Here is a 22,923-nt window from a genome sequence, read left to right as displayed (position 1 = left end):
TAACCCAGGTGTGTGGATGTAATAAATCCCGGTTTGGAGGTGGGGGGCTCCATGCTGCAAACAGGTGGTGACGAGCAAATGCCACTATCACTTCTGCAACCACTAATCTGATGGCCAGGGGAGATGACACAATGTCCCAGGGATGAATCTGCAGCCCACAACGCCGCCACACCTCCTCGGATGACACTAAGCCAGCGTCCTGAGTGACCCTCTGTATGACTGAAAGAGAAACAGCGGGACCCGGAAGACAAAATAAGTTTCCAATCAGGAACAAGATAGGGCAGTACGCAAGCTTAGTCTACTGTCATGGCGACCGTGACTGACATGTTTTGCGTGCCTGTGCTTTGTCCAAGTCGTGGGAGCCACAGGCAAACCGGAAATTTAAAGGCAAAATTAACATCAGGGAGGGGATGATTAACAGATGCCTATAGTGATAACCCTTTGCTTACATACATAATGCACTATAATCACAGAGGCACATGTAACACAAGAAACAACATAACACAAATTATTAATTGGTAAAAAACTTGAAAAAAAAAAAAAAATGATTAATTGATATGGCTATATCAAATGATGCCGATGTTTATAAATAATATCCCTAAATTAATTTACCTAGTACCAAATAATGAAAAAGAGCTCATGTAGTAAAATGTTACTGGACAACAATAAAAATAAAAACAATAGCAACTTTAAAAACTACTTTAAACAATTACTATAAAAAATTAATATAAAGAATAGGGATGAGCCGAACACCCCCGGTTCGGTTCGCACCAGAACTTTCGAACGGACCCCACGTTCGTTACGAACGTTAGAACCCCATTGAAGTCTATGGGACTCGAACGTTCGAAATGGAAAGTGCTAATTTTAACGGCTAATATGCAAGATACTGTCCTAAAAAGGGTTTGGGGACCTGGCTCCTGCCCCAGGGGACATGGGTCAATGCCTAAAATGTTTTTTAAAATGGCCGTTTTGGTGGGAGCACTGATTTTACTGATGATTAAAGTGAAAAAAAAAGTGAAATATTCCTTTAAATATGGTGCTTGGGGGGTGTCTGTAGTATGCCTGTGAAGTGCCACGTGTTTCCCGTGTTTAGAACAGTCCCTGCACAAAATGACATTAAACGGAAATAACACCATTTAAAACTGCTTGCGATTTTAATGTTATATCTGGTTCCTGCAATATGGTTGAAAATCATTCAGAAAAATGGCATGGGATGCCCTCCCTGCCCATTACCAGCCTATTTGGGTCTTGTACGCATATTAAGGGGAACCCTGTACCCATATTAAAAAAAGGAAATGCGTGTGGCCCCCAGGCCCTATATACTCAGAACAGCAGTATACAGGCGGTGCAAACAAGACAGGGACTGTGTAGGTTTGTTGTGTTAAGTTGAATCTGTTTGTAATTTTCAACTGGTACATTTTTAAAGTGTAGCTCCAGTCAAAAAAACTATTTTTAAGCTTTTTGGAAAACATAGGGAAGGGTTATCACCCCTGTATAATTTGTTTTGTCGTCCATCTTTTTTCATCTCACTTGCTGCTGTCTCCTTGCGTTTGCAAGTAGGAGATGTTTGTAAGTTGGATGTTTGAAAGTAGGGGCCTGCCCTATATGCTCTGCAGAAATGGCGGAACAAGGTGTTGGTTTTGCCACAACTAGGGATGAGCCGACCACCCCCCTGTTCGGTTCGCACCAGAACCTGCGAACAGACCTAAACTTCGTGTGAACTTTAGAACCCTATTAAAGTCTATGGGACTCGAACGTTCACAATCTAAAGTGCTCATTTTAAAGGGTAATATGCAAGTTACTGTCCTAAAAAGTGTTTGGGGACCCGGGTCCTGCCCCGGGGGACATGGATCAATGCAAAAAAAAGTTTTAAAAACGGACGTTTTTTCAGGAGCAGTGATTTTAATAATGATTAAAGTGAAACAATAAAAGTGTAATATTCCTTTAAATTTCGTAGCTGGGGGGTATCTATAGTATGCCTGTGAAGGGGCGCATGTTTCTGGTGCTTAGAACTGTCGCTGCACAAAGTGTCATTTGTGCAGGAAAAAAAGTCTTTTAAAATCACTTGCGGCTAAATTGTCAGGTCTCCGTAATACAGAGAACACTCAATGAGTGTTCTCTGTATTAGCCGACAATTCATTCATTCATTGATTAAAAAAAAAAAAAAAAAAAAGCGTGGGGGTTCCCCTAAATTCAATTACCAGGCCCTTCAGGTCTGACATGGATATTAAGGGGAACCCCGTGTCAAATTTTAAAAAAAATTGACGTGGGGGTCCCCCCAAATATCCATACCAGACCCTTCAGGTCTGATATGGATATTAAGGGGAACCCCGCATCAAATTTTACCCCCCTTACCATTTCAAACAGGGGGGGGCCGGGATCTGGGGGTCCCCTTGTTAAAGGGGGCTTCAAGATTCTGATAAGCCCCCCGCCCGCAGACCCTCACAACCAACGGCCAGGGTTGTGAGGATGAGGCCCTTGTCCTTATCAACATGGGGACAAGGTGCTTTGAGGGGTCACAGACCCCCAAAGCATCCTCCCAATGTTGAGGGTATGTGGCCTGGTACGGTTCAGGAGGGAGGGGGGGCCGCTCTCTCGGCCCCCCCTCTTTTCCTGCGGCCTGCCAGGTTGCGTGCTCGGATAAAGGGTCTGATATGGATTTTTAGGGGGACCCCCATGTCAAATTTAAAAAAAAAATTTGATGCGGGGTTCCCCTTAATATCCATATCAGACCTGAAGGGTCTGGTATGGATATTTGGGGGGACCCCCACGTCAATTTTTTTTTTAAATTTGACACGGGGTTCCCCTTAATATCCATGTCAGACCTGAAGGGCCTGGTAATTGAATTTAGGGGAACCCCCACGCTTTTTTTTTTTTTTTTTTTTTAATCAATGAATGAATGAATTGTCGGCTAATACAGAGAACACTCATTGAGTGTTCTCTGTATTACGGAGACCTGACAATTTAGCCGCAAGTGATTTTAAAGGACTTTTTTTCCTGCACAAATGACACTTTGTGCAGCGACAGTTCTAAGCACCAGAAACATGCGCCCCTTCACAGGCATACTATAGATACCCCCCAGCTACGAAATTTAAAGGAATATTACACTTTTATTGTTTCACTTTAATCATTATTAAAATCACTGCTCCTGAAAAAACGGCCGTTTTTAAAACTTTTTTTTGCATTGATCCATGTCCCCTGGGGCAGGACCCGGGTCCCCAAACACTTTTTAGGACAGTAATCTGCATATTACCCTTTAAAATGAGCACTTTAGATTTCTCCCATAGACTTGTATAGGGTGTTCCGGCTTTTCGAATTTGCTGCGAACAGCCCAAATTGTTCACTGTTCGCTGAACAGGCGAACAGGCAATGTTCGAGTAGAACATGAGTTCGACTCGAACTCGAAGCTCATCCCTAGCCACAACATTGTAAGCCCTCAAAGTGACTCTTGGTGGGCGCTGGAGCGCCCTGCTGTGAACGATTATATCAAGAATTGTAATTACATGCCATTGTTGAACAGTGGTAGAAAAATTGACCTTTGGTGGTTGTGGTGCTGGTGCCACAACACTATAAGTCCTCACCGTTACTCTGGGTGGGCACAGGAAGGGGCCCTCCTGTGAAATATTATATCAAGAATTGTAATTACATGTCCCTGTTAAACAGGGGCAGAAAAATGTGGCCTTAGGCACTGCTGCTGGTGCCACCACACTGCAACCTCTTCCATATACTCTAGTTTTTTTGCTGGAATTAGCCCTGCTGCAAAGCATTGCATCAAAAATTGTACTTAAACGCCCCTGTTAAACAGGGGCAGAAAAATTGGGCCTTAGGCACTGGTGCCACCACACTGCATCCTCTGCCATATACTCTAGTTTTATTGCAGGAATTAGCCCTGCTGCAAAGCATTGCATCAAAAATTGTAATTAAACGCCCCTGTTAAACAGGGGCAGAAAAATTGGGCCTTAGGCACTGGTGCTGGTGCCACCACACTGCAACCTCTGCCATATACTCTAGTTTTTATTGCAGGAATTAGCCCTGCTGCAAAGCATTGCATCAAAAATTGTAATTAAACGCCCCTGTTAAACAGGGGCAGAAAAATTGGGCCTTAGGCACTGGTGCTGGTGCCACCACACTGCAACCTCTGCCATATACTCTAGTTTTATTGCAGGAATTAGCCCTGCTGCAAAGCATTGCATCAAAAATTTTAATTAAACGCCCCTGTTAAACAGGGGCAGAAAAATTGGGCCTTAGGCACTGGTGCTGGTGCCACCACACTGCAACCTCTGCCATATACTCTAGTTTTATTGCAGGAATTAGCCCTGCTGCAAAGCATTGCATCAAAAATTGTAATTAAACGCCCCTGTTAAACAGGGGCAGAAAAATTGGGCCTTAGGCACTGGTGTTGGTGCCACCACACTGCAACCTCTGCCATATACTCTAGTTTGTATTGCAGGAATTAGCCCTGCTGCAAAGCATTGCATCAAAAATTGTAATTAAACGCCCCTGTTAAACAGGGGCAGAAAAATTGGGCTGCTGGCATCACCCAGAACCAAAAATGTTCTTCCAACATATCAGCGGAGGAGGAAGAGGATAGACAATCAACATAACAGGACAGTCACTCAGCATCAGCATAGGCAGTCTTGAAGGGATGTGGTATTTCAAAAAAAATTATTCGGTTACATCAGCTTCAGGTGCTTGGTAGCTGTGGGTGATCCAAGACTGATTCATCTTGATGAAGGTCAGTCGATCAACTGATTCGGTGGACAGGTGCACCCTGTGATCGGTAACAAAGCCACCAGCAGCACTGAAGGTGCGTTCCGAAAGAACGCTGGATGCAGGACAGGCCAGTAGCTCAATTGCATACTGTGCAAGCTCTGGCCAGTGATCCATCCTCAAGACCCAGTAAGCCAGAGGATTTTCGGTGGGAAAGGTGTCCAAGTCTGACCTTGCCCCTAGGTATTCCTGCACCATGTAAATCAGACGCTGGCGATGGGTGCTGGAACCAATCATACCTTGGGGCTGCGGACTAAAAAATTGTCTGAAAGCATCAGTCAGACGGCCACCTTCTCCACCGCTCCTTCTGACCGATGCCTCAGCAACACGTTGTCCAGGACCAGGAGTTTGTAACCTCCCAGTCTCTGGGAACGCGTTGCACAGAGCTTTCTGCAAGGCCTCCCGGAGATGTCTCATCCTCTGCTCCCTCTGCGATGGCAAGATAAGGTCGGCAACCTTACCCTTGTACCGTGAATCAAGGAGAGTGGCCAGCCAGTAATGGTCCCTCTCCTTGATCCGAAGAATACAAGGATCCTTCCGCAGGCTTTGCAGGATCAGGGAGGCCATGCAGCGTAGGTTAGCTGAGGCATTCGGTCCGGAGTCCTCTGGGTCACTAAGGACAACATGATTCGCAGCTACCTCCTCTCAGCCACGTACAAGTCCACGTGTTTCTTGGGACTGTAAATCATCCCTATAAGACTGCTGCTGCTGTTGCTGATGCTGAGTGCCAGCCTCCACCTCCATGCTGACACAATCATCCTCCTCCTCCTCTTCCTCCTCCTCATCCTCTTCCTGTGTGATGGGTGGCACAGCAGGAACACTGTCTGGATAAAGGGGGCCTTGAGAGGCAAGGAAGTCCTCCTCTTCCTGCCTCTGTTCTGCCTCAAGTGCCCTGTCCATTATTCCACGCAGCGTATGCTCCAAGAGGTGGACAAGAGGTACAGTGTCACTGATGCATGCACTGTCACTGCTCACCATCCTTGTGGCCTCCTCAAACGGTGACAGGACAGTGCATGCATCCCTGATCATGCCCCACTGGCGTGGTGAGAAAAAACCAAGCTCCCCTGACCCTGTCCTGGTGCCGTAGTCGCACAGGTACTCATTGATGGCCCTCTGCTGCGTGTGCAGCCGCTGCAGCATGGCCAATGTTGAGTTCCATCTGGTGGGCATGTCACATATAAGGTGGTTCTTGGGCAGGTTCAACTCCTTTTGGAGCTCAGCCAGCCGAGCACAGGCATTAAATGATCGGCGGAAATGCACACAGACTTTCCTGGCCTGCTTCAGGACATCCTGTAAGCCGGGGTACCTGCCCAAGAACCGCTGCACCACCAGGTTAAGGACGTGAGCTACACAGGGCACATGGGTCAGTTGTCCCTGTCGGAGGGCGGAGAGGAGGTTGGTGCCATTGTCGCAAACCACCATTCCTGGCTTAAGCTGGCGTGGCGTCAACCACCTCTCGGCCTGCCCCTGCAGAGCTGACAAAACATCCGCCCCAGTGTGGCTCCTGTCCCCCAAACAAACCAGCGCAAGCACGGCATGGCATTGTTTTGCCTGCGTACTTGCGTAGCCCCTGCAACGCCTACGGAGCACCGCTGGTTCTGAGGACAGAGCACTGGAAGAGGCCATGGAGGAAGAAGAAGAGGAGGGGGTGGAGGAGAGAGGTGTGTCACAACCAATAGTAGCATTTTGGAGGCGTGGTGGCGGAACAACCTCCAACACTACTGCACCTTGTCCTGCATCCTTCCCAGCAGCCAGAAGAGTGACCCAATGGGCCGTGAAAGACAGGTAACGTCCCTGTCCATGCCTGCTGGACCATGAGTCAGCGGTAATATGCACCTTACCGCTGACCGCCCTGTCCAGCGAGGCAAGGACATTGCCTTCCACATGCCGGTAGAGAGCCGGAATCGCCTTCCGTGAGAAAAAGTGGCGTTTGGGGACCTGCCACTGAGGAACCGCACATTGTACAAACTCACGGAAGGGGGCCGAGTCTACCAACTGATAAGGCAGCAGTTGAAGTGCTAGCAATTTAGCCAAGCTAGCATTCAACCGCTGGGCATGTGGATGGCTGGGAGTAAACTTCTTCCGCCGGTCCAGCAGCTGGGGCAGGGACATTTGCCTGCTATAATCGGACGTGGGTGTACCGCTAGCAGAGTTCCCGGAAGCACTTGGCTGTGACACACCTAATTCTACACCGTCATTCCTCTCAGAGCAGGTTTCAGAGAGGACTGAAGGTCTAGTGGGGTTGGAGATGCCAGCTGATGAGGAGCAAGGAGAGGTCCGCTTTGTTCTTTGGTGTGGGTCTTTGAGGTACGCTTGCCAACGAGCTGCATGGCAGGTCAACATATGTCTGGTCAAGCATGTGGTGCCCAAGCGGCTGATATTTTGGCCACGTGAGATACGCTTGAGACATATGTTGCAAATAGCAGCGGTGCGATCTAATGCACTCGTCTCAAAAAAGGCCCACACCAAAGAACTTTTAGAATAACGCGCAGAGGCAGCGCTCTGCACAGGCGGAGCTCTGCGGTGTGATTCAGTCGGTGTGCTGCCCCTAAGCTGGCCCCCGGAGGGCATCCTGCCTCGTTGGACATGTGTCTCCTCCTCCTCCTCCTCCTCCTCCTCCTCCCTCCTTCCAGGCACCCACGTGGAGTCAGTGCCCTCATCATCCCCTCCCTCTTCATCACTGTAGCAAACCTGGCAGTATGCTGCAGCTTGTGGAACATGACTGCCAGATTGCTGTCCTTCTTGAGCATCCCCTCTCTCTGCGCTCACGCTACTGCCGTCCTCTAGCTGAGTGTCATCATCAGAGCCCACCAAACACCGGGCATCCTCCTGGAGCATGTACCCAACACTGTGCTCAAAGAGTTCAGGAGACTCCTCAGGAGGACGTGGTGGGTCTAGGGAAGGAGTCACTGATGATGACATTGAGAGGAGGGAAGACGATGCGTTGGCAGCTGCTTTGCGACTACCCTGAGACTGGGTGAGAGAGGATGAGGAGGATGAAGAGGGCTTGGTCATCCACTCTACCAAGTCGTTGGCATGTTGCGGTTCAACATGTCCAGCTGCCGAAAAGAAGGACAAGCATGTCCCATGGCCACGTGCTGATGACAATGCACCGCGTCCACGACCAGCACTGTTGTCTCTAGACACAGAGCCTGCTTGCCCTCTTTTATCGGCTCGCGCCTGTCTGACTCTCCTTGCTGGCCTTCCAGACATGGTAATGGCCTGAAGGGAGTTGGGTAAAACAGCAGTTGGGTAGTTTATATTGTGCTGGAGGCACACACAACTTCCAATAACTCCTGCAGATGGCAATTGGGCTCAAATAGAGAACAGCTATGTAGGTGGATTATAGCGGTATGTACTGGGTACAGAGCACGCAGACAGCACACACTATCTCCTAACACTACTGACTGCAAGCTCTATTATTAACGATAGATCACTAGCTATATAGGTTAGGTGAATATCGCGGTGTATACTGCGGTCAGGGCACGCAGACAATAACCAGAAAACAGCAGAGATAAAGGGGTATATACAGATGTATACTGTGCTGTGCTGGAGGCACACACAACTTCCAATAACTCCTGCAGATGGCAATTGGGCTCAAATAGAGAACAGCTATGTAGGTGGATTATAGCGGTATGTACTGGGTACAGAGCACGCAGACAGCACGCACTATCTCCTAACACTACTGACTGCAAGCTCTATTATTAAAGATATATAAATATAGTGAAGTGAATAGTGAATATAGTGGTGTATACTGCGGTCAGGGCACAGACAATAACCACTACACAACAGCAAGATAGGAAATCAGCCAAAAACGATCGGTGTGTACTGTGTTGAAGGTACACAGAACACCCACTGCTTCAGATGCTAACACACTACACGAGGCCGCCTCAATGGCGGCCTTATATAGTGTGGGGCGTGCACTACACAGCCTCAGCTATGATTGGCCACAGGCATCCTGCCTGTGGCCAATCATGGCTCTCCTCGCTGCTGGCGCTGCGATTGGCCAAGCATGCGGGGGCACAGTGCATGCTTGGCCAATCATGAGCCAGCAATGCACTGCGCCATCGCAGTGCATTGTGGGCCGTGAGCGCCATGCGAATTTTGACGCGAACGGACCAAGTGTTCGGATTTCGCCGAACGGACGAACAGCCAATGTTCGAGTCGAACATACGTTCGACTCGAACACGAAGCTCATCCCTAATAAAGAACTACCCACAGCTTTACCTAGCATTAAGTGGATAGATACACAATTGTATATTGTATATTATCCATGATTGCACTGAATTACACAAAATTATACGGAGAAGGTCAATTTTCTCATTCATACCCTCGTGTAAAAGAGAGCCCACACAATAAATCCAAAAGGTCTCCCTTCGGCAAAGAAGGGAGAACCTTTCATTATCAGTGAGGGTATCTCTTGGTATGGCCTCTATTGCACGTACCTCTATATGGGAATTTATTTTCGTCTGGACCCCATGAGTGCTGTTTGATGTATATATTTTGTGTGCATGTAGCACTGTTCAATCCATCATCTGAAAATGGAAAGAGTATGACACAACTGCAAACCTACCAAAACATGGCTGTCCGCCTAAACTGACAAGCCGGGCAAGGAAAGCATTAATCAGAGAAGCAGCCAAAAGTTCAATGGGAACTCTGGAAGAGCTGCAGAGATCCACAGCTCAGGTGGACAACTGACACCGGACAACTATTAGTTGTGCACTCCACAAATCTGGCTTGTATGGAAAATATCACTCTCTAGATGTGCAAAGCTGGTAGAGACATCCCCAAAAAAGACTTGCAGCTGTAATTGCAGTGAAAGGTGGTTCTACAAAGTATGCACTGTAGTGCATTTGTGTGAATCAAAACAATAGGATTTAAAGTACTGTAAACCCCTACAAACCCCTACAGTTAAGTGATCAGTCTAAGGTGATACCAAGAGATTAATGAAATCATCTGCAGCCATTTTGTCCTGTAGATCATTCTAAAATAACACAGATCAAAGGAATTTTTATCAGCACTCTCAGGCAGTTGCAGAGATCTGGTATTACACACACTGCAGAGATAGAGCATAAGTATAGAACTCCCTTATATCTGATAGCTGAGTGGAGAGAAGGGGCACACATCCCTCTACACACTGATAGCTAAGGATATGAGTCACCTACTGTGTGCTGGGGGGTGCAGCAGTCTCCCTTGTGGTTGTTGTGTCAGCTTAGAGTCTTTTCAGGGACTCATGCAAATAGCAATGGTATCAGAGATCGGAGAGGAACCACACTTGGTGCTTTGGATTCAGGCAAGTATACACTATAGAGGGATGTTCCTTTTCATGTCTTTTGTTCATTTTTCATGCCTGATGTTTTATCTTGTCTTGTGTCGGGACTGCGTTGGGAAACCCTTATGGTACCTGCTCATTTCTCTTTGTATATTACCTGAAATGAAGAAACTGTTCCATACCTTAATGAAGGACGCAAAGCTTTCTTCTGCATGCTGTATTCTTTTATGTGTGAGCCTTTTTTTGTCGCATGGCTCCAACTGGCTTTCCTTGGAGTTGGGACATAGTGCACCACAGTAGGCAGGAACTGCTGTGACAGAGCTTTGGCAAGTCTGCATCCCACATGCTGAAAGAAGGACAGGCTGTCAGGGGCTGATGGCGTCTTAGCACTGGTGTTAATAAAAGGATTTGCTGGGCCATTCACTTCAGCCTTTTAGAAAGAAAACATGAAAAAATAGCTGATTTTAGCACCATGGAATACAATTATGGGAGAATGGAGAAGACATGAAAGTGTTAACGTGTGATAAATCTCAATGCATGGTATCAATTACTAACAAATATTTGTATTAATGGCTCATTATATACTATAGGCATATGGGGGGGGGGGGTAACAACAATTTGACTCTTCTAAATTTAGAACATGGAGCAGATGCTGCTTCTTATTTTCAAAAAGGGTGCGATTCCCTTTGTTAATTGGGAGCAAGAAACTGCCACCAGTGGTTTATATGCTCTGTTAATGTGACACACACCACTTCTGCGCAATTATAACGGTGCAGGAAGTTTATTTAATTCCCCAGAGCTCTTTCATTTAGGAATTTTGGACTTGCGTGGGTTAACCTGGCCATGGGTTATACAGTTTTCTAATTCAATTTCATTTCAATTTTCAACTACAGTATGTAGGGCAAGGGTCTGCCTCATTGCATACAATTTGAAATTGATTTTATACTGTTGAACAGAATTTGAGGAATTGTTTCCGCGATCATTGGAGTTGCTGCATTAAATGCATCTCTTGCACTTTAATTACTATGTCCTTGGAATATACAAATATACTGAAATTTTTTGACTTATTTGTACTTTTGCATGTTTTAGTTTGTATGGACACAATTTCTTTAAGTTTTTTTATATTTTTTTATGCACTTATTAATCTCACTGCAATAAGTTTATCATTTAGAATTGTCATATTTTCTTTGGTGGTACCCTTTTTTACCTGTTTTATGTATTGTAAGTGATCACATACCCTCTAAGCTTGATATGCAGCTGAGAACAGAGAGCTGGGGGAAGAGAAACAGCACTACACTGAACTTCCCAGTGAATATCTGTGGGGGGAGGGGCATGGGAGCACAAGTATATGAAATTGTGGGTTAACATAATCTTTAAATGTTTATTAGCAATAAAACATGATATATTATAGTACAAAAAATATAAAATAATATCAGTTTTAAAATGTATACCTTTTTAACCACTTTATTACCATGCTATAGCCAAAAGATGACTACAGCGTGGTACTATAGTTCTGGGAGAGCATCTTTCAGATCCAGCTGATCGAAGATCAGGATAAAGGGCTAATTACAGCGTCCCTTTACCATGTGATCAGCTGTGTCCATTCACAGCTGATCACATGTAAACAGACTTGCCAGTTTCCTCATGCACTGTGTCTATGTGAGGAAAGGAGTGCCAATAACCAGCAAGGCTGGCAGCACACTGTTTACACTGATAATCAGGGCACTGATCAGTGAAGTTTATCAATGCCCATCAGTGCTGCCCATCAGTGCCCATCAGTGCTGCCTTATCAGTGCAGTCTCACAAGTGCCCCAATGTGTAGCCTCATCAGTGCAGCCTCATCAACGCATATCAGCGAAGAAGAAAAATTACATTTATTACATTCATCAGTGAAAAAAAATGTTGTTTTTTTTCAACATTTTCGGTCTATTTTTTGCTTTTTAAGCTAAAGATAAAAACCCCAGTGGTCAATAAATACGACCAAAAGAAAGCTCTATTTGTGTGAAAATGATAAAAATGTCATATGGGTACAGTGTGGCATGACTGCACAACTGTCATTCAAAGTGCGACAGCAATGAAAACTGAAAATTGGCCTGGGCAGGAAGGGGGTTAAAGTTCTGTCATGGAAATTTCCTTGGGCTTTGTACGCAAATCCACACCACACCAAAATGTGCACTTCCAGTACACAATGCACAAAACAATTCCTTCATGCTTAAAAGCACATTTGTATCAAGCTCTTTCGTACAAGGAAATTGAAGTACTTCAGTAGCACCAGATAGAATCAGAAAAGATGCTGCTTCAAGCTGGATTCTCAACGTGTCTGCCCTCGATCACAGGCAATTTGTTTTTTATTTCTTGGCCACAAAAGGAAATGACAACACAGGAAATCATGGCTCTAACAGCCAATCGCTTCCTCTATGCAAAATGATAACACAGGAAATGACACTAAAGGGGAAAGCATCCACAGGAGTGGTAGAGAAAAGTGTACATGTCTCATCCACTTGAAGCATGTACACTGCCCTCCGCCTAGCCACATGTATGCACATCCACCATCTTTGTCAGCATGGATCCCACTCAATATTGCTCAGATTAACCAATATCTAGTAAGATCATTCTACTTGTTCTTACAGGCTTGAGAAGATCTGCGGGGACATTGCTACTGCTGTTGTCAATATACGGTACAAGTATACCAACAAGACAGATATCAATGTCCTCTTATAAAAGCAGATATGAATCCAAAAGGGATAGCATAGCGGACTTCGCTTCTCTAATGTGCATAGACATTTGAAGGCAAGAAGTCCAACGCATTGCGCTTGATACTTACAAACAGGCAAAGGCCCACACACACAGGGAACACTCCAAGCCCATGAGAAGGTTTTAATACTGACGGTTTTACCGCTGGTCCCGATTCAACACACGTGCGCTCTGAAAGAGCTCTCATTGGTTAAATCAGACACAGGGAGACAGGTGACAATCTATAAAACACACATCTTAGAATAAAATGTCCATATAATACAATTTCCACAACAGTGCCCAGTACTGAAGTGGGTAAAATTAAAACGCAGATATCCAAGTGTAGCATCACAGGAAAAAATGTCTTTGTTGTTTTATTAAAAAGTTGTTAGAATTAAACTGAAAAATTTTCTTTCTGTATGTCCGATGCAAAAGATACTAAAGCCACTGTATTTCTTTCTATCAAAGATCAGTGCCATGGGTGGCAGGGCTGGTATGTATTAAGTATTTTCTTTACAAATAAATTTTTTTGTTGTTTGTTTTTAATCTAGCAAGAGAGCTACATACCAATTTCAATCTACCTTTGAGAACTATATAGCTAAGGAGTTGCATCTCATCTTGGCTATTGCAATAAACACTTTGCAATATTAACTGCGTATGGGATATTTGATTTACATTTTCTTACAGAGCAATTCAGGAGGCTCAGTTTACATATATACAAATTGGATGTGTTTTGAACCACATCCGCTTTGCATGACATGTGAAATAACACTTATTTTCATTCACATGTACTCACATATACTCTATGCAGTGCACCCACAGTGCAAATGTTTTATAAAGAGTTCTGTGCATTTTCTGAGCACTGCAGGTGTGACTTCCAGGCTCATTGAATTCTATGGGAACACTTCTGAAACACACTGTTCAGTTATGTTCAGGATTTCAGATCTGATTGCTCTCCTACTACAGTGGTTGAGACCCTCTATCCAAACAAAAGGTAAAGGTGCTGCTACCCCAAAAATCTCATATGAACAAGATGAGATCCAGACACCTGTGCTTGGACTCACATGGTACTTGTCGTTAGTTCAGTGAAAATGTGACAGTGCAGCACCAAAACATTTTGGATTTAAAGGAATCATTTTATTTCTCCAACAATACATAAAAAGGAATCCATTCCTTGTAAAAGATAACCAAACGGTGGTCCAAACCAGTTTAGAGGAAGGGCGGGATACATCCATCAGAGTACTCTGTAGGATGAAAGTTTCTCATCTTGCACCAAGCAAAGTGGGTGATGGAAGACTTTATAAAACATTGACTTCCTAGCTTTCAAGAGGGTAGGCATTATAGAGTCCAAAAGGCACCTGTCCATCAAGACTGTAGTTTCAACACCCATTCATTACACACCAAACTGCAGTCTTCGATCAGCCAACAAAAACCTCCTCCTCGTGCCCAAAGCCCGGTATAAATCCAAGGGGGATCGGAGATTCACTGTCCAAGAGCCTCGGCTATGGAATGCTCTACCAATCAACATCCGCCTGGAAGAAAATCACCTGGCTTTTAGGAAAAAACTCAAGACCTTCCTCTTTTAGCAGATGATCAAAGCTTGCCACAGCGCCTAGAGGCGATTCAGTTCGCATTGTGCGCTATACAAGTATTTCATTCATTCATTCATTCATTCATTCCATTAAAGCCAATGACTGAAAAGCAGGATAAAAAATTGGCCCTTGGAACAGGAGGTCCAGATGATCTGTAAGGTCCCACAGAGTTACTGCTAGGAGCTTGAGTATGACTGAGTACCACATCCCCCTGGGTCCCGCACATGACGCCATCCCATGGTCATCTCAGTGCCTAGCTGTCCTGCTAGTGATTGTTAAAGACGAGCGATGTATGGTCAGCACTGGCTATAGTGCTAATTCTTGTAAGTGCAATATTTTATCCTATATATTAAATTAGAGTTTTAAACAGAGAACACTAAGGTTGTGCGCTTTGTTTCCCTGCATGTATATGCTGCTCTGATCTGAGTTCCATCTACCCATCCATCCACTCATAGGAGATAGGAGGTAATGAATATCTGGAAGTTGTAGCTGTTTACTTCATCACCAGAGAGGAAAAAAGGCAAGTTGTGACCTACTGGTAATGCAGGGGTCATGTCAGTGAGGTGAGAGGCCATTCTACATGGGTGGTGGATTCACTTTTGATTCAGTTTTGACACTGTGGTGATTTATGTTGATAAGTTTGGATTTATTCATCGATTTATCACAATTTTGGTTGCACATTTGGACATTTGTTAGACTACGTTATCATTTTAGCAGTTTGTGCATGATACTCAGAGCAGAAATACCATATTCCTTTTTGTTGTTTTTTTGTAATGCACATTTAACAGGGCTTGATATACGTACACTGTTTTTGTTAATTATCAGCTATTGGCACTTATGATAGCAAATATAGTTTTTTAGGAGAGTTGCGCTACCCCATTTTGGATATCAGTTTATATAATCATTTTTGAATCACTTATACTGTAAGTGTCGGCTAGCAACTCACTGAGCACTAATTTTAGATTTACTAAATATGATTGCACTGATTGATTATTCACACACGTTTAAAGAATAATTATCTTGTTAAAATGAAAAGCACTATGTAGTTTGTTCTTTGCTTTGTCTTGAGTGACTGTGAGGAGAAATTGACACTATCTTTGGAATCCACATAGGGGGAAAAGGCTCTTTATGACCTTTATAATGTGAGGGTTATACCTTTAAGGTTAGAGCGCATCTGTAATGGAGAACTTTTGGTGGAGATGGAGAGGAGTGAATCACAGAGGAGACTTGCATAAAGTGATAAGTAGAAAATTCACAAATAATTTTCAGCACATGGGACTGGTAATATTATATTGTTAGACAAAATGTTTTGAAGAAGAAAATAAACTTCCCCAGGTGCAGTGGCATGCAGAGGGTGAACATGAACTGTATCAGGTCTGACTGGCATCAACGTATGGAGAACAGGACCATCAATAAATAAGGGCAAAACTCATTAACCCGGTAAAGTTCAACATAGACATTTGACAGTGTGGGTTAAAAATGAAACTTCAGCCATTAACTGCATCAGATCACAGTCTAACTAATATCAACATATAGAAAACGGTACCATCATTCATTTCCACAATGAGTAAGAGCAAAATGTATAAATCTGGTGAAGTCTAGCATAGACACTTGGCACGGTGGGTTAGAAATAAAACTAAAACTTAGACCTGACACAGTTCATGGCTGCAGTTTAATCTTTAACTCACAGTGACAAGTGTCTATTTCCAGAGAATTTACCAGGTTTATAAATGTGGCTGATTTATATTTAATTTGAATAAAGTGTTTATTTCATGCTTCATCTGTGTTTACATATGAAAAATGTCTTCCTTTCTCAAATTTCTCAGGACTAGGCCCTATACTTGAGTCTAAGGGCTCGTCCACACAAAAATGCAGTGCGTGAAAGGCGTGCATCATGTTGTTGACTGCAGTACATTTTTAAAAAGTAGTGCTTGCACTACTTTTTTACACAGTCTAGTGCTGTGTGAATGAGCTGTCAAAACATAAAAAGGGAAATGCACTGGAATCGCATGGGAACACATACATTCCAATGTGAATTGGCCCTTAGGGGTATACAAACAAGGAGTTGGCTCTGTGCATCACTAAACCTCTGCATACCACTGTCCAGTTGAGGCCAGTCTCCAGATAGGACAGCCATTGCGTTAGCAGACTTAGGCTGCTTCAATGTTAGACAAGAGCTTTCAGCTTCAATAGACATAGCAAAAGTCTCCTTGAGCTTAGGGAAAAAGTTAGCAGCAGGTGTATCATCCTGATTTGATGCCTCAAAAGGTTAGGAGTTCTCATCAGCTGGCTCCAAGGCAGGCTTAAGAGGTACAGCCATGACCCCTGCTGTCCAGGGCCTCAACAAGGCCAGAAATCCTGCCAATGAACTCTAGCGTTGTGGCAGAAGATGTCTCTCTAAAGAGGAATGCTGAGGCTCTTGTGGTAATTAAGGGAGTCACAATCAGGGCAAACATTTAAGGAAAAGATACTAGGAAGAGATACTAGGGCCTTGCCTAGATATACTATAACCCACAAGGGAGCTAAAGGCTGAGCCTTAGCTTTTGAGTCAATCTGGCCACAATTTGACCATTTATGTTCCACCATGCCCATGAACAAAATGTCCCCAGAGAGGTACTCATGAGAGAGAGAGATTCCCATAAAAGAAGGTAAGCTTCTCTCAGTAGCGAGAAAATGTCACATAGATGCACTAGCAAAAACTGTTGTTAGCTGGGGGTGGGAGGGATTATATAGAGGATGTCTCTAAAATTGTATTTTTTGCCAATGTCTAATCACCTGAATGCAGATGACTTAACCCAGTCATAATGATTTCAAGAAGCCTGTGTTCTGTACTATACAATCAGGAATTAAATGGCTGGCCCTATAATGATTATAGGGGCATAAACCGCACAACACTGATAATTAAAAAAAAATCCTAAATATTCAGTCAAAATCTGAGAAATAACTGGTTGCATAGTTGCACAATTTTACTAACTTACTTACCATTTAAAAGCTACATACTGCAATCTGTTGAAGGTGACCCCAATACTTAAAACTGGATTACCATATTGTTATCTTCTATAAATATAGCACATTTAAAAAAAAGAATATAAATACATATATATCCCTTGCCAGAAAACAGAAACAGATTGAAAGTTACTCCAATAATTAGAAGAAAATGTTCTATACAGGTTCAATATTTCTAGTAATGTAATTGTCTGACAGCAGTAATGTGCTCCACAATGAATCTGTGTTGTCAGTCTGTACTATTTACACATTAAAAAGCAAAGATTTCTGCAGGATAAAAGGCTAAGTAATTCAATATTTTGTTAATGTCTCTCAGAAGCCAAGTATTTTTCTAAATTACCACGGTTACATTCGGCATCTGCGATGTCTAAAAATACAATCTGATTAATGCTACATATAAATTATTTATATAGAGAACCAGATGGTGGAGGGTGGTAATGTTCACTAGAACCGCAGAGTTTTGCCAACATATGCTGTTAAATTGATTAAACAAAGCAGTCTTGTTCAAATTATAGTGCATCATTTTCTGTATCATATACTACTTCCCATAAACTTGCATAGCACAGAAAAATGACATCCTATTCTACTCCAACACCTATTAGTCTTGACTGGTGTATCGCTGAAGTGCCGTCTGCACCACCTGCTACCCCCACCCCACTAATTTTACCCATAAATACCTAAAGAAACAAACATGCCACACCTTCTGGATTAAATGGTTGTATGGCCCATTTATTAACAATCATAACAAAAATTACTATAAAATAAATTAAATTTTCATCTGACTTTTTTTGGCTGTGTGAAAGGACAAACTTTTTGACAACATAAGTCCGATGGAGCAAAGTCCGATCGTGTGTACACAAAACCATCGTACTTTTGTAAAAAGTACAAACACGCATGCTCAGAACCAATGCAAAAGATCAGACAACAATACAGAAGTTGACCAAAGGGTGACGCCGGAGTAATTGAACGTCCTCTTTTGAAGTGTCGTCAATAAGTTGAAACGTCACTACGTTTGTGTTTGTTGCCTAAAAAGTCAGATCGTGTGTATGCAATACAAATTTACCCTTTGTACAAAAGTCCACGGGAAAGTTTGTACAAAGTCCGACTGTGTGTATGAGGCTTAAGGTTCATGAAGGAAGGTTTACTATTGCATCGGCTGTACCACCACCACCACCACCTCAGCATCCTGGCCCCTAGCCAAGATCCCACTCAGGGAAAAACTATTGCCAACTTCTTGCCCAATGCAGCCCGATGACCGATAACCCATTATTTCCATGATAGGGAAGATACCCATACCGAGATAGCTCTAACACGCTCCACACCATATACTGTATACCTTCCACCATTCCGACCTTCACAAACCTGAGACCCCTGCCACAAATGCTCACCAGTGAAACCTTACACGTGAGCGGCCAGCCACGGCCTTAAAGCCCGCTGGAGACCCAGAAACCACACGTCAAAGCCTACCGCTGACAAATGTACTCCATCTCCTCTCAGATACAGGCCATTGTCTCCTTCCAACTTGCAATGGTGAACCACCAACCCCCCCCCCCCCCCCCATTGCAGACAACAAATTTTGCAAATGCCTTGTTGACCTTAATCCTGGCCTTGTCGATCAACAGACTGGGCCCCCCGCCATGCTGCCTAGCCAATGATATTTGACCAGACTAGGACAGTATCTGGAAAGGTCGACCTCAAGCAAAGGAAATCCCACTTAATGTCTCAAATGAGTTCCCTGGATGCCCTGATACCGAGGTCATTGCCCTCAACATGCAGTAGCAGTACATGAGGAGGCCTGTCCATCCTAGTGTACCGCTGAATTTCTGGTAGCACTTGAGACCACAGCATCCCTGGTATCCCAATCCACCGGACCGTTGCTTCCCTCCAGGAGAAACACACTTGCCTACCTTCCGGCTAACCTGAGCCCTCTTAGCCCCCCAGTGAACATATGAATGACCCAGGATCCACATCAAGCACTCTGGGCCTGAAAAACAGAAACACAACAAACATAGACAAAACAAGACCGCATACACCATACACACATACCCCACAGTTACCCCACCAGACTGATAAGGCCACACACAGAAACAACCAAACAGAGAACACCAGACAAGAAATACCACCCCATTAGCCATTGGACCCTATTAACGATAGGATCTCCACCCCCCCAACCTTAAAGAAGAGGAGGGCATATATACAATCGATAAGATTCCCAATACGCTGGAGGATCTGGTCCCTCTAGTCCCAAAGTGCCACCTCTGTGGCCGCCCCAATCCTGAACGAATGTGAAGAATAGTCCCTCAGAGAGAACCCTCCCACTTCCAAGCATTTTTTTAACACAGACACAAACTGGTACCTAGACAATGCCGACCCATCCTTGTGGATCAAAAAGGGGCCACTACAACTGGGCACAGTGCCAGGCCCACCACTGTACCAAGTACCACCCTGTCCCCTTTTCCCATCTGATCAGTTTTTGACTTATGAATAAATGAGCGCAGGAAGGGCTAACCAATTCTCCCAACCATAACACCCCAAAAAAAAAAACATTTTGAACAGCTGTACCTCAAAGGGGGAAAAGAAGACACTGGGCATAACCCCCGACAACACTTCCAACATACCCAAAGATGGTCGTCGAGAATCAAGCCTACCTTGACCTTTTCTGTAACTCCGCAAAGCCTTCCTTACTATAAAAGTTTTGTGACATCCTCCACCCAATTTAAACAAAAAGGCCAGGCCTGACATCTTACTGTTTGCCGAAGTGAAAGACACTCCCTCTTCATAGTTCTTACCTAAAAAATGCAACAACACATGTAGCCAGCTAATGCCATTCTAGCCAAACCTGCTCGTAAGTCGGCCAAGTAGCATCCACTACTGACTGCCAAACCAACAACATTACGGTGTCAAAATGAGATTCCCACAAACTACTGGGGCATGGAACCCCAAGCCGCTCTGCCTCCGGTGCCAACTGATGCAATCTGGTGAGAAATCGCATCAGCTACCTCATTCTCAACCCCCAGGATGTGAACAGCAAACACAAAAACATTCAATTGCAAACATAACAACACTAAATGATGCAGCAAACAGACCACAGGGAATTAATGGCATGTACCACCCCCAGATTGTTGCAATGAAAACAAACCCGCCAGTTCCTAAAATCCTCCCCACAAAGCTCCACGGCTAGAACTATAGGAATTTTTTTTAACAATGTCAGGTTCCGAATGAGATCAGACCCCAACAACTCCTCTGGCCAATGGTCCGCACACCACTGACCATTAAATGAAGCTGCATAACCCACTGACCCAGCATCAGTGAAAAAGATCCAACTGCGCCGCCTGGACCGCAGGCCCCAGCCAAAAAGACCTACCGTTGTACTGTTCCAAAAACATGACCCACACCCGCAAATCCTCCCAATGTTCCCGAAAAATACGAACAAAATTATGTGGAACCTTGACCCCCCGACGGCGTCTGCAAAACACTCGCCCCATGGGCATAAGGCAACAAGCAAAGATGAGCTTTCCCAACAACAAATACTGCAACTCCCTCAACTGCACCTTGGAACATCAAACAACCTCTGGCACCGTCCTCTGAAGGTCCTCAAGCTTATCGCTTGGCAAACAGCACTCCATCAAATTGGTATCAATGAAGATGGTAGTAGGTCCCTCCATCTTATCTTGCGCCAAAGGAACCCCAAAGACTTGAAAAATATATTGTAATGTGGCCAACAAAATGAGACAGGACCGATCCCCTGGGGGAGGGGGGGCCTATAACCAAAAAATCGTCCAGATAGTGTAAAATAGAACTAAGGTTGGACAAGTCCCTGATGACCCATTCCAGAAAGGAACTGAACGTCTCAAAATAGTAACAAGAAATGGTGTAGCCAGTACTTTCCCTCCCAAGGACAACCCAACAAACGAACACTATCCGGCTGAACCAGCAACAGGCGAAAGGCCAACTCAAAATCAGTCTTGGCCATGAGAGTCCCCTTACCAAACGTTTGCACCCAATGCACCGCCTCATCAACTGAAGCCAATGAGATGGTACAAAGGGAAGGATTGGTCGCATCATTCACCGAACCTACTTTAGGCTGAGAAAGGTGGTGAATAAGCTAGAATTTATTTGGTTCCTTCTTGGGTACAACCTCCAAAAGGCGCAACCACCAAGTCCCCCACCAGCGGAACCAAGAATGAGCCAGCCATCCTGCCCAACACCACCTACTTCTGCAGTCTCTACTAGATCAGGATGATTATACGCTAACTTCAGTTTAGTCAAAACAGGAAGGACGCTAGCCAACATTCTCAGGATCGGAAAACCCTCCCTAAAACCCAACCACAACGTTCTGGCAGCCACGCTGTCCAGATACCTACTTAGATATGGCGCCATTTTTTCCACCTTCACTGAAGTCACACCTTTTTCCAGTGTTGGACGGTTTATTGCCTTTTTTGAAGCATTTTGACAAGGGATGGGAACCTCCACAGCCCGAACACTTGAAACGGAAACAGCAGGATCCCCTGAATTTGCAGGCATCCTCATTAAACTCAGCAGAACCCCTTACACTTTGTGTGCGATGGTGAAAAGGCTTGGGCACCCCTGGCCCCACCAGGAAAGGGGGCGGTGCAACCCTGGCTTGTGTCATGAGCTTCATCCACAAGCCAATATCTTTGTGATCCCATCGTAGCAACGGTCTCACAGCCTTCCACTGCCTGAACTGCTCATCATAGTGCAGCCACGCCCCCATAAACCTGCTGGGCTTCGCTGACGAAAGTAACAAAGTCGAACGATTCTCCGGCGCTTTCTCCCCTATGTTGCTAGTATGTTAAACGCTTGAAGCCAGTGGGTGAACCTCCGCAGGATTAGTCTATAGAACCGCTTCTCTTCCTGTTCCTTTTTGCGCTCATTAGGCTTAACCTTGTCCAGGTTAAACTTCTCCAGCGGTAGCAGCGAAAAGATCTCCACATCCCCCTTCTTCTTATCCCTCACCTCCGCTTTCAAGTGAGAACGCAGGGGGCCCTCATAGCAAACATAGACTTCGCACCGCGCTGCATCCGCCAGCCGTATTCCATCCGATGATGACACTCTCGGAGTGGCACCAACAACCGTACTTACCTGGGATGACCCCGAAACGCTGGGGAGAACAGTAGCTGACCTGTTCGCCTCAGCAGGCGGCTATGGAGCTCCTCAGCTGCCATGACAGATGCCGGGAAAAGCCCACACCATGCATGAACCCCAGGGGAAGTAAGGACAGGGGGCGCAGACACAGACACCACACTCCCAGGACCAGACATGGTAAAAGGTATGGATAAGGACTTACCAGGCTGCCCAGAGGAAACCAACTGACCAGCTGCATCTCGGGACCCCTAAAGAGATCCCTGCTGGATCACTGCTGAAACCGGCCCCTCTGAATCCGTGACTGACACTTTGCCATCTGACCGCCGGTCCCCCTACTCACCAGGGGATGCTGCCAAGGTAGAGGAGGCCAGGCGCCTGGGAGTGACCTGCCGACCATCCACACCAGGCCGCAAGCAGGGGGAGGCCCTGCATGGCTCACCGCCG

General features: G+C 45.0%; 1 protein-coding gene across 1 annotated transcript in view; it reads right to left on the bottom strand.

The window, feature by feature from the left end:
- TMEM232 (transmembrane protein 232) overlaps positions 1 to 22,923 on the bottom strand; it is a 323,216-nt gene that overhangs the window by 144,290 nt on the left and 156,003 nt on the right. The window contains exon 12 of the mRNA XM_077462299.1: positions 10,225 to 10,472. Within this exon, the coding sequence (XP_077318425.1) occupies positions 10,225 to 10,472 (248 nt within the window). The remainder of the gene's footprint in view (positions 1 to 10,224; positions 10,473 to 22,923) is intronic.

The sequence above is a fragment of the Lithobates pipiens genome, unplaced genomic scaffold, assembly GCF_037356315.1.
Source record: "Lithobates pipiens isolate NorthernLeopardFrog02 unplaced genomic scaffold, aLitPip1_a1.2 Scaffold_3, whole genome shotgun sequence".
Taxonomy (NCBI): Eukaryota; Metazoa; Chordata; class Amphibia; order Anura; family Ranidae; genus Lithobates; species Lithobates pipiens.
This window is presented reverse-complemented; position numbering and strand designations above follow the sequence as displayed.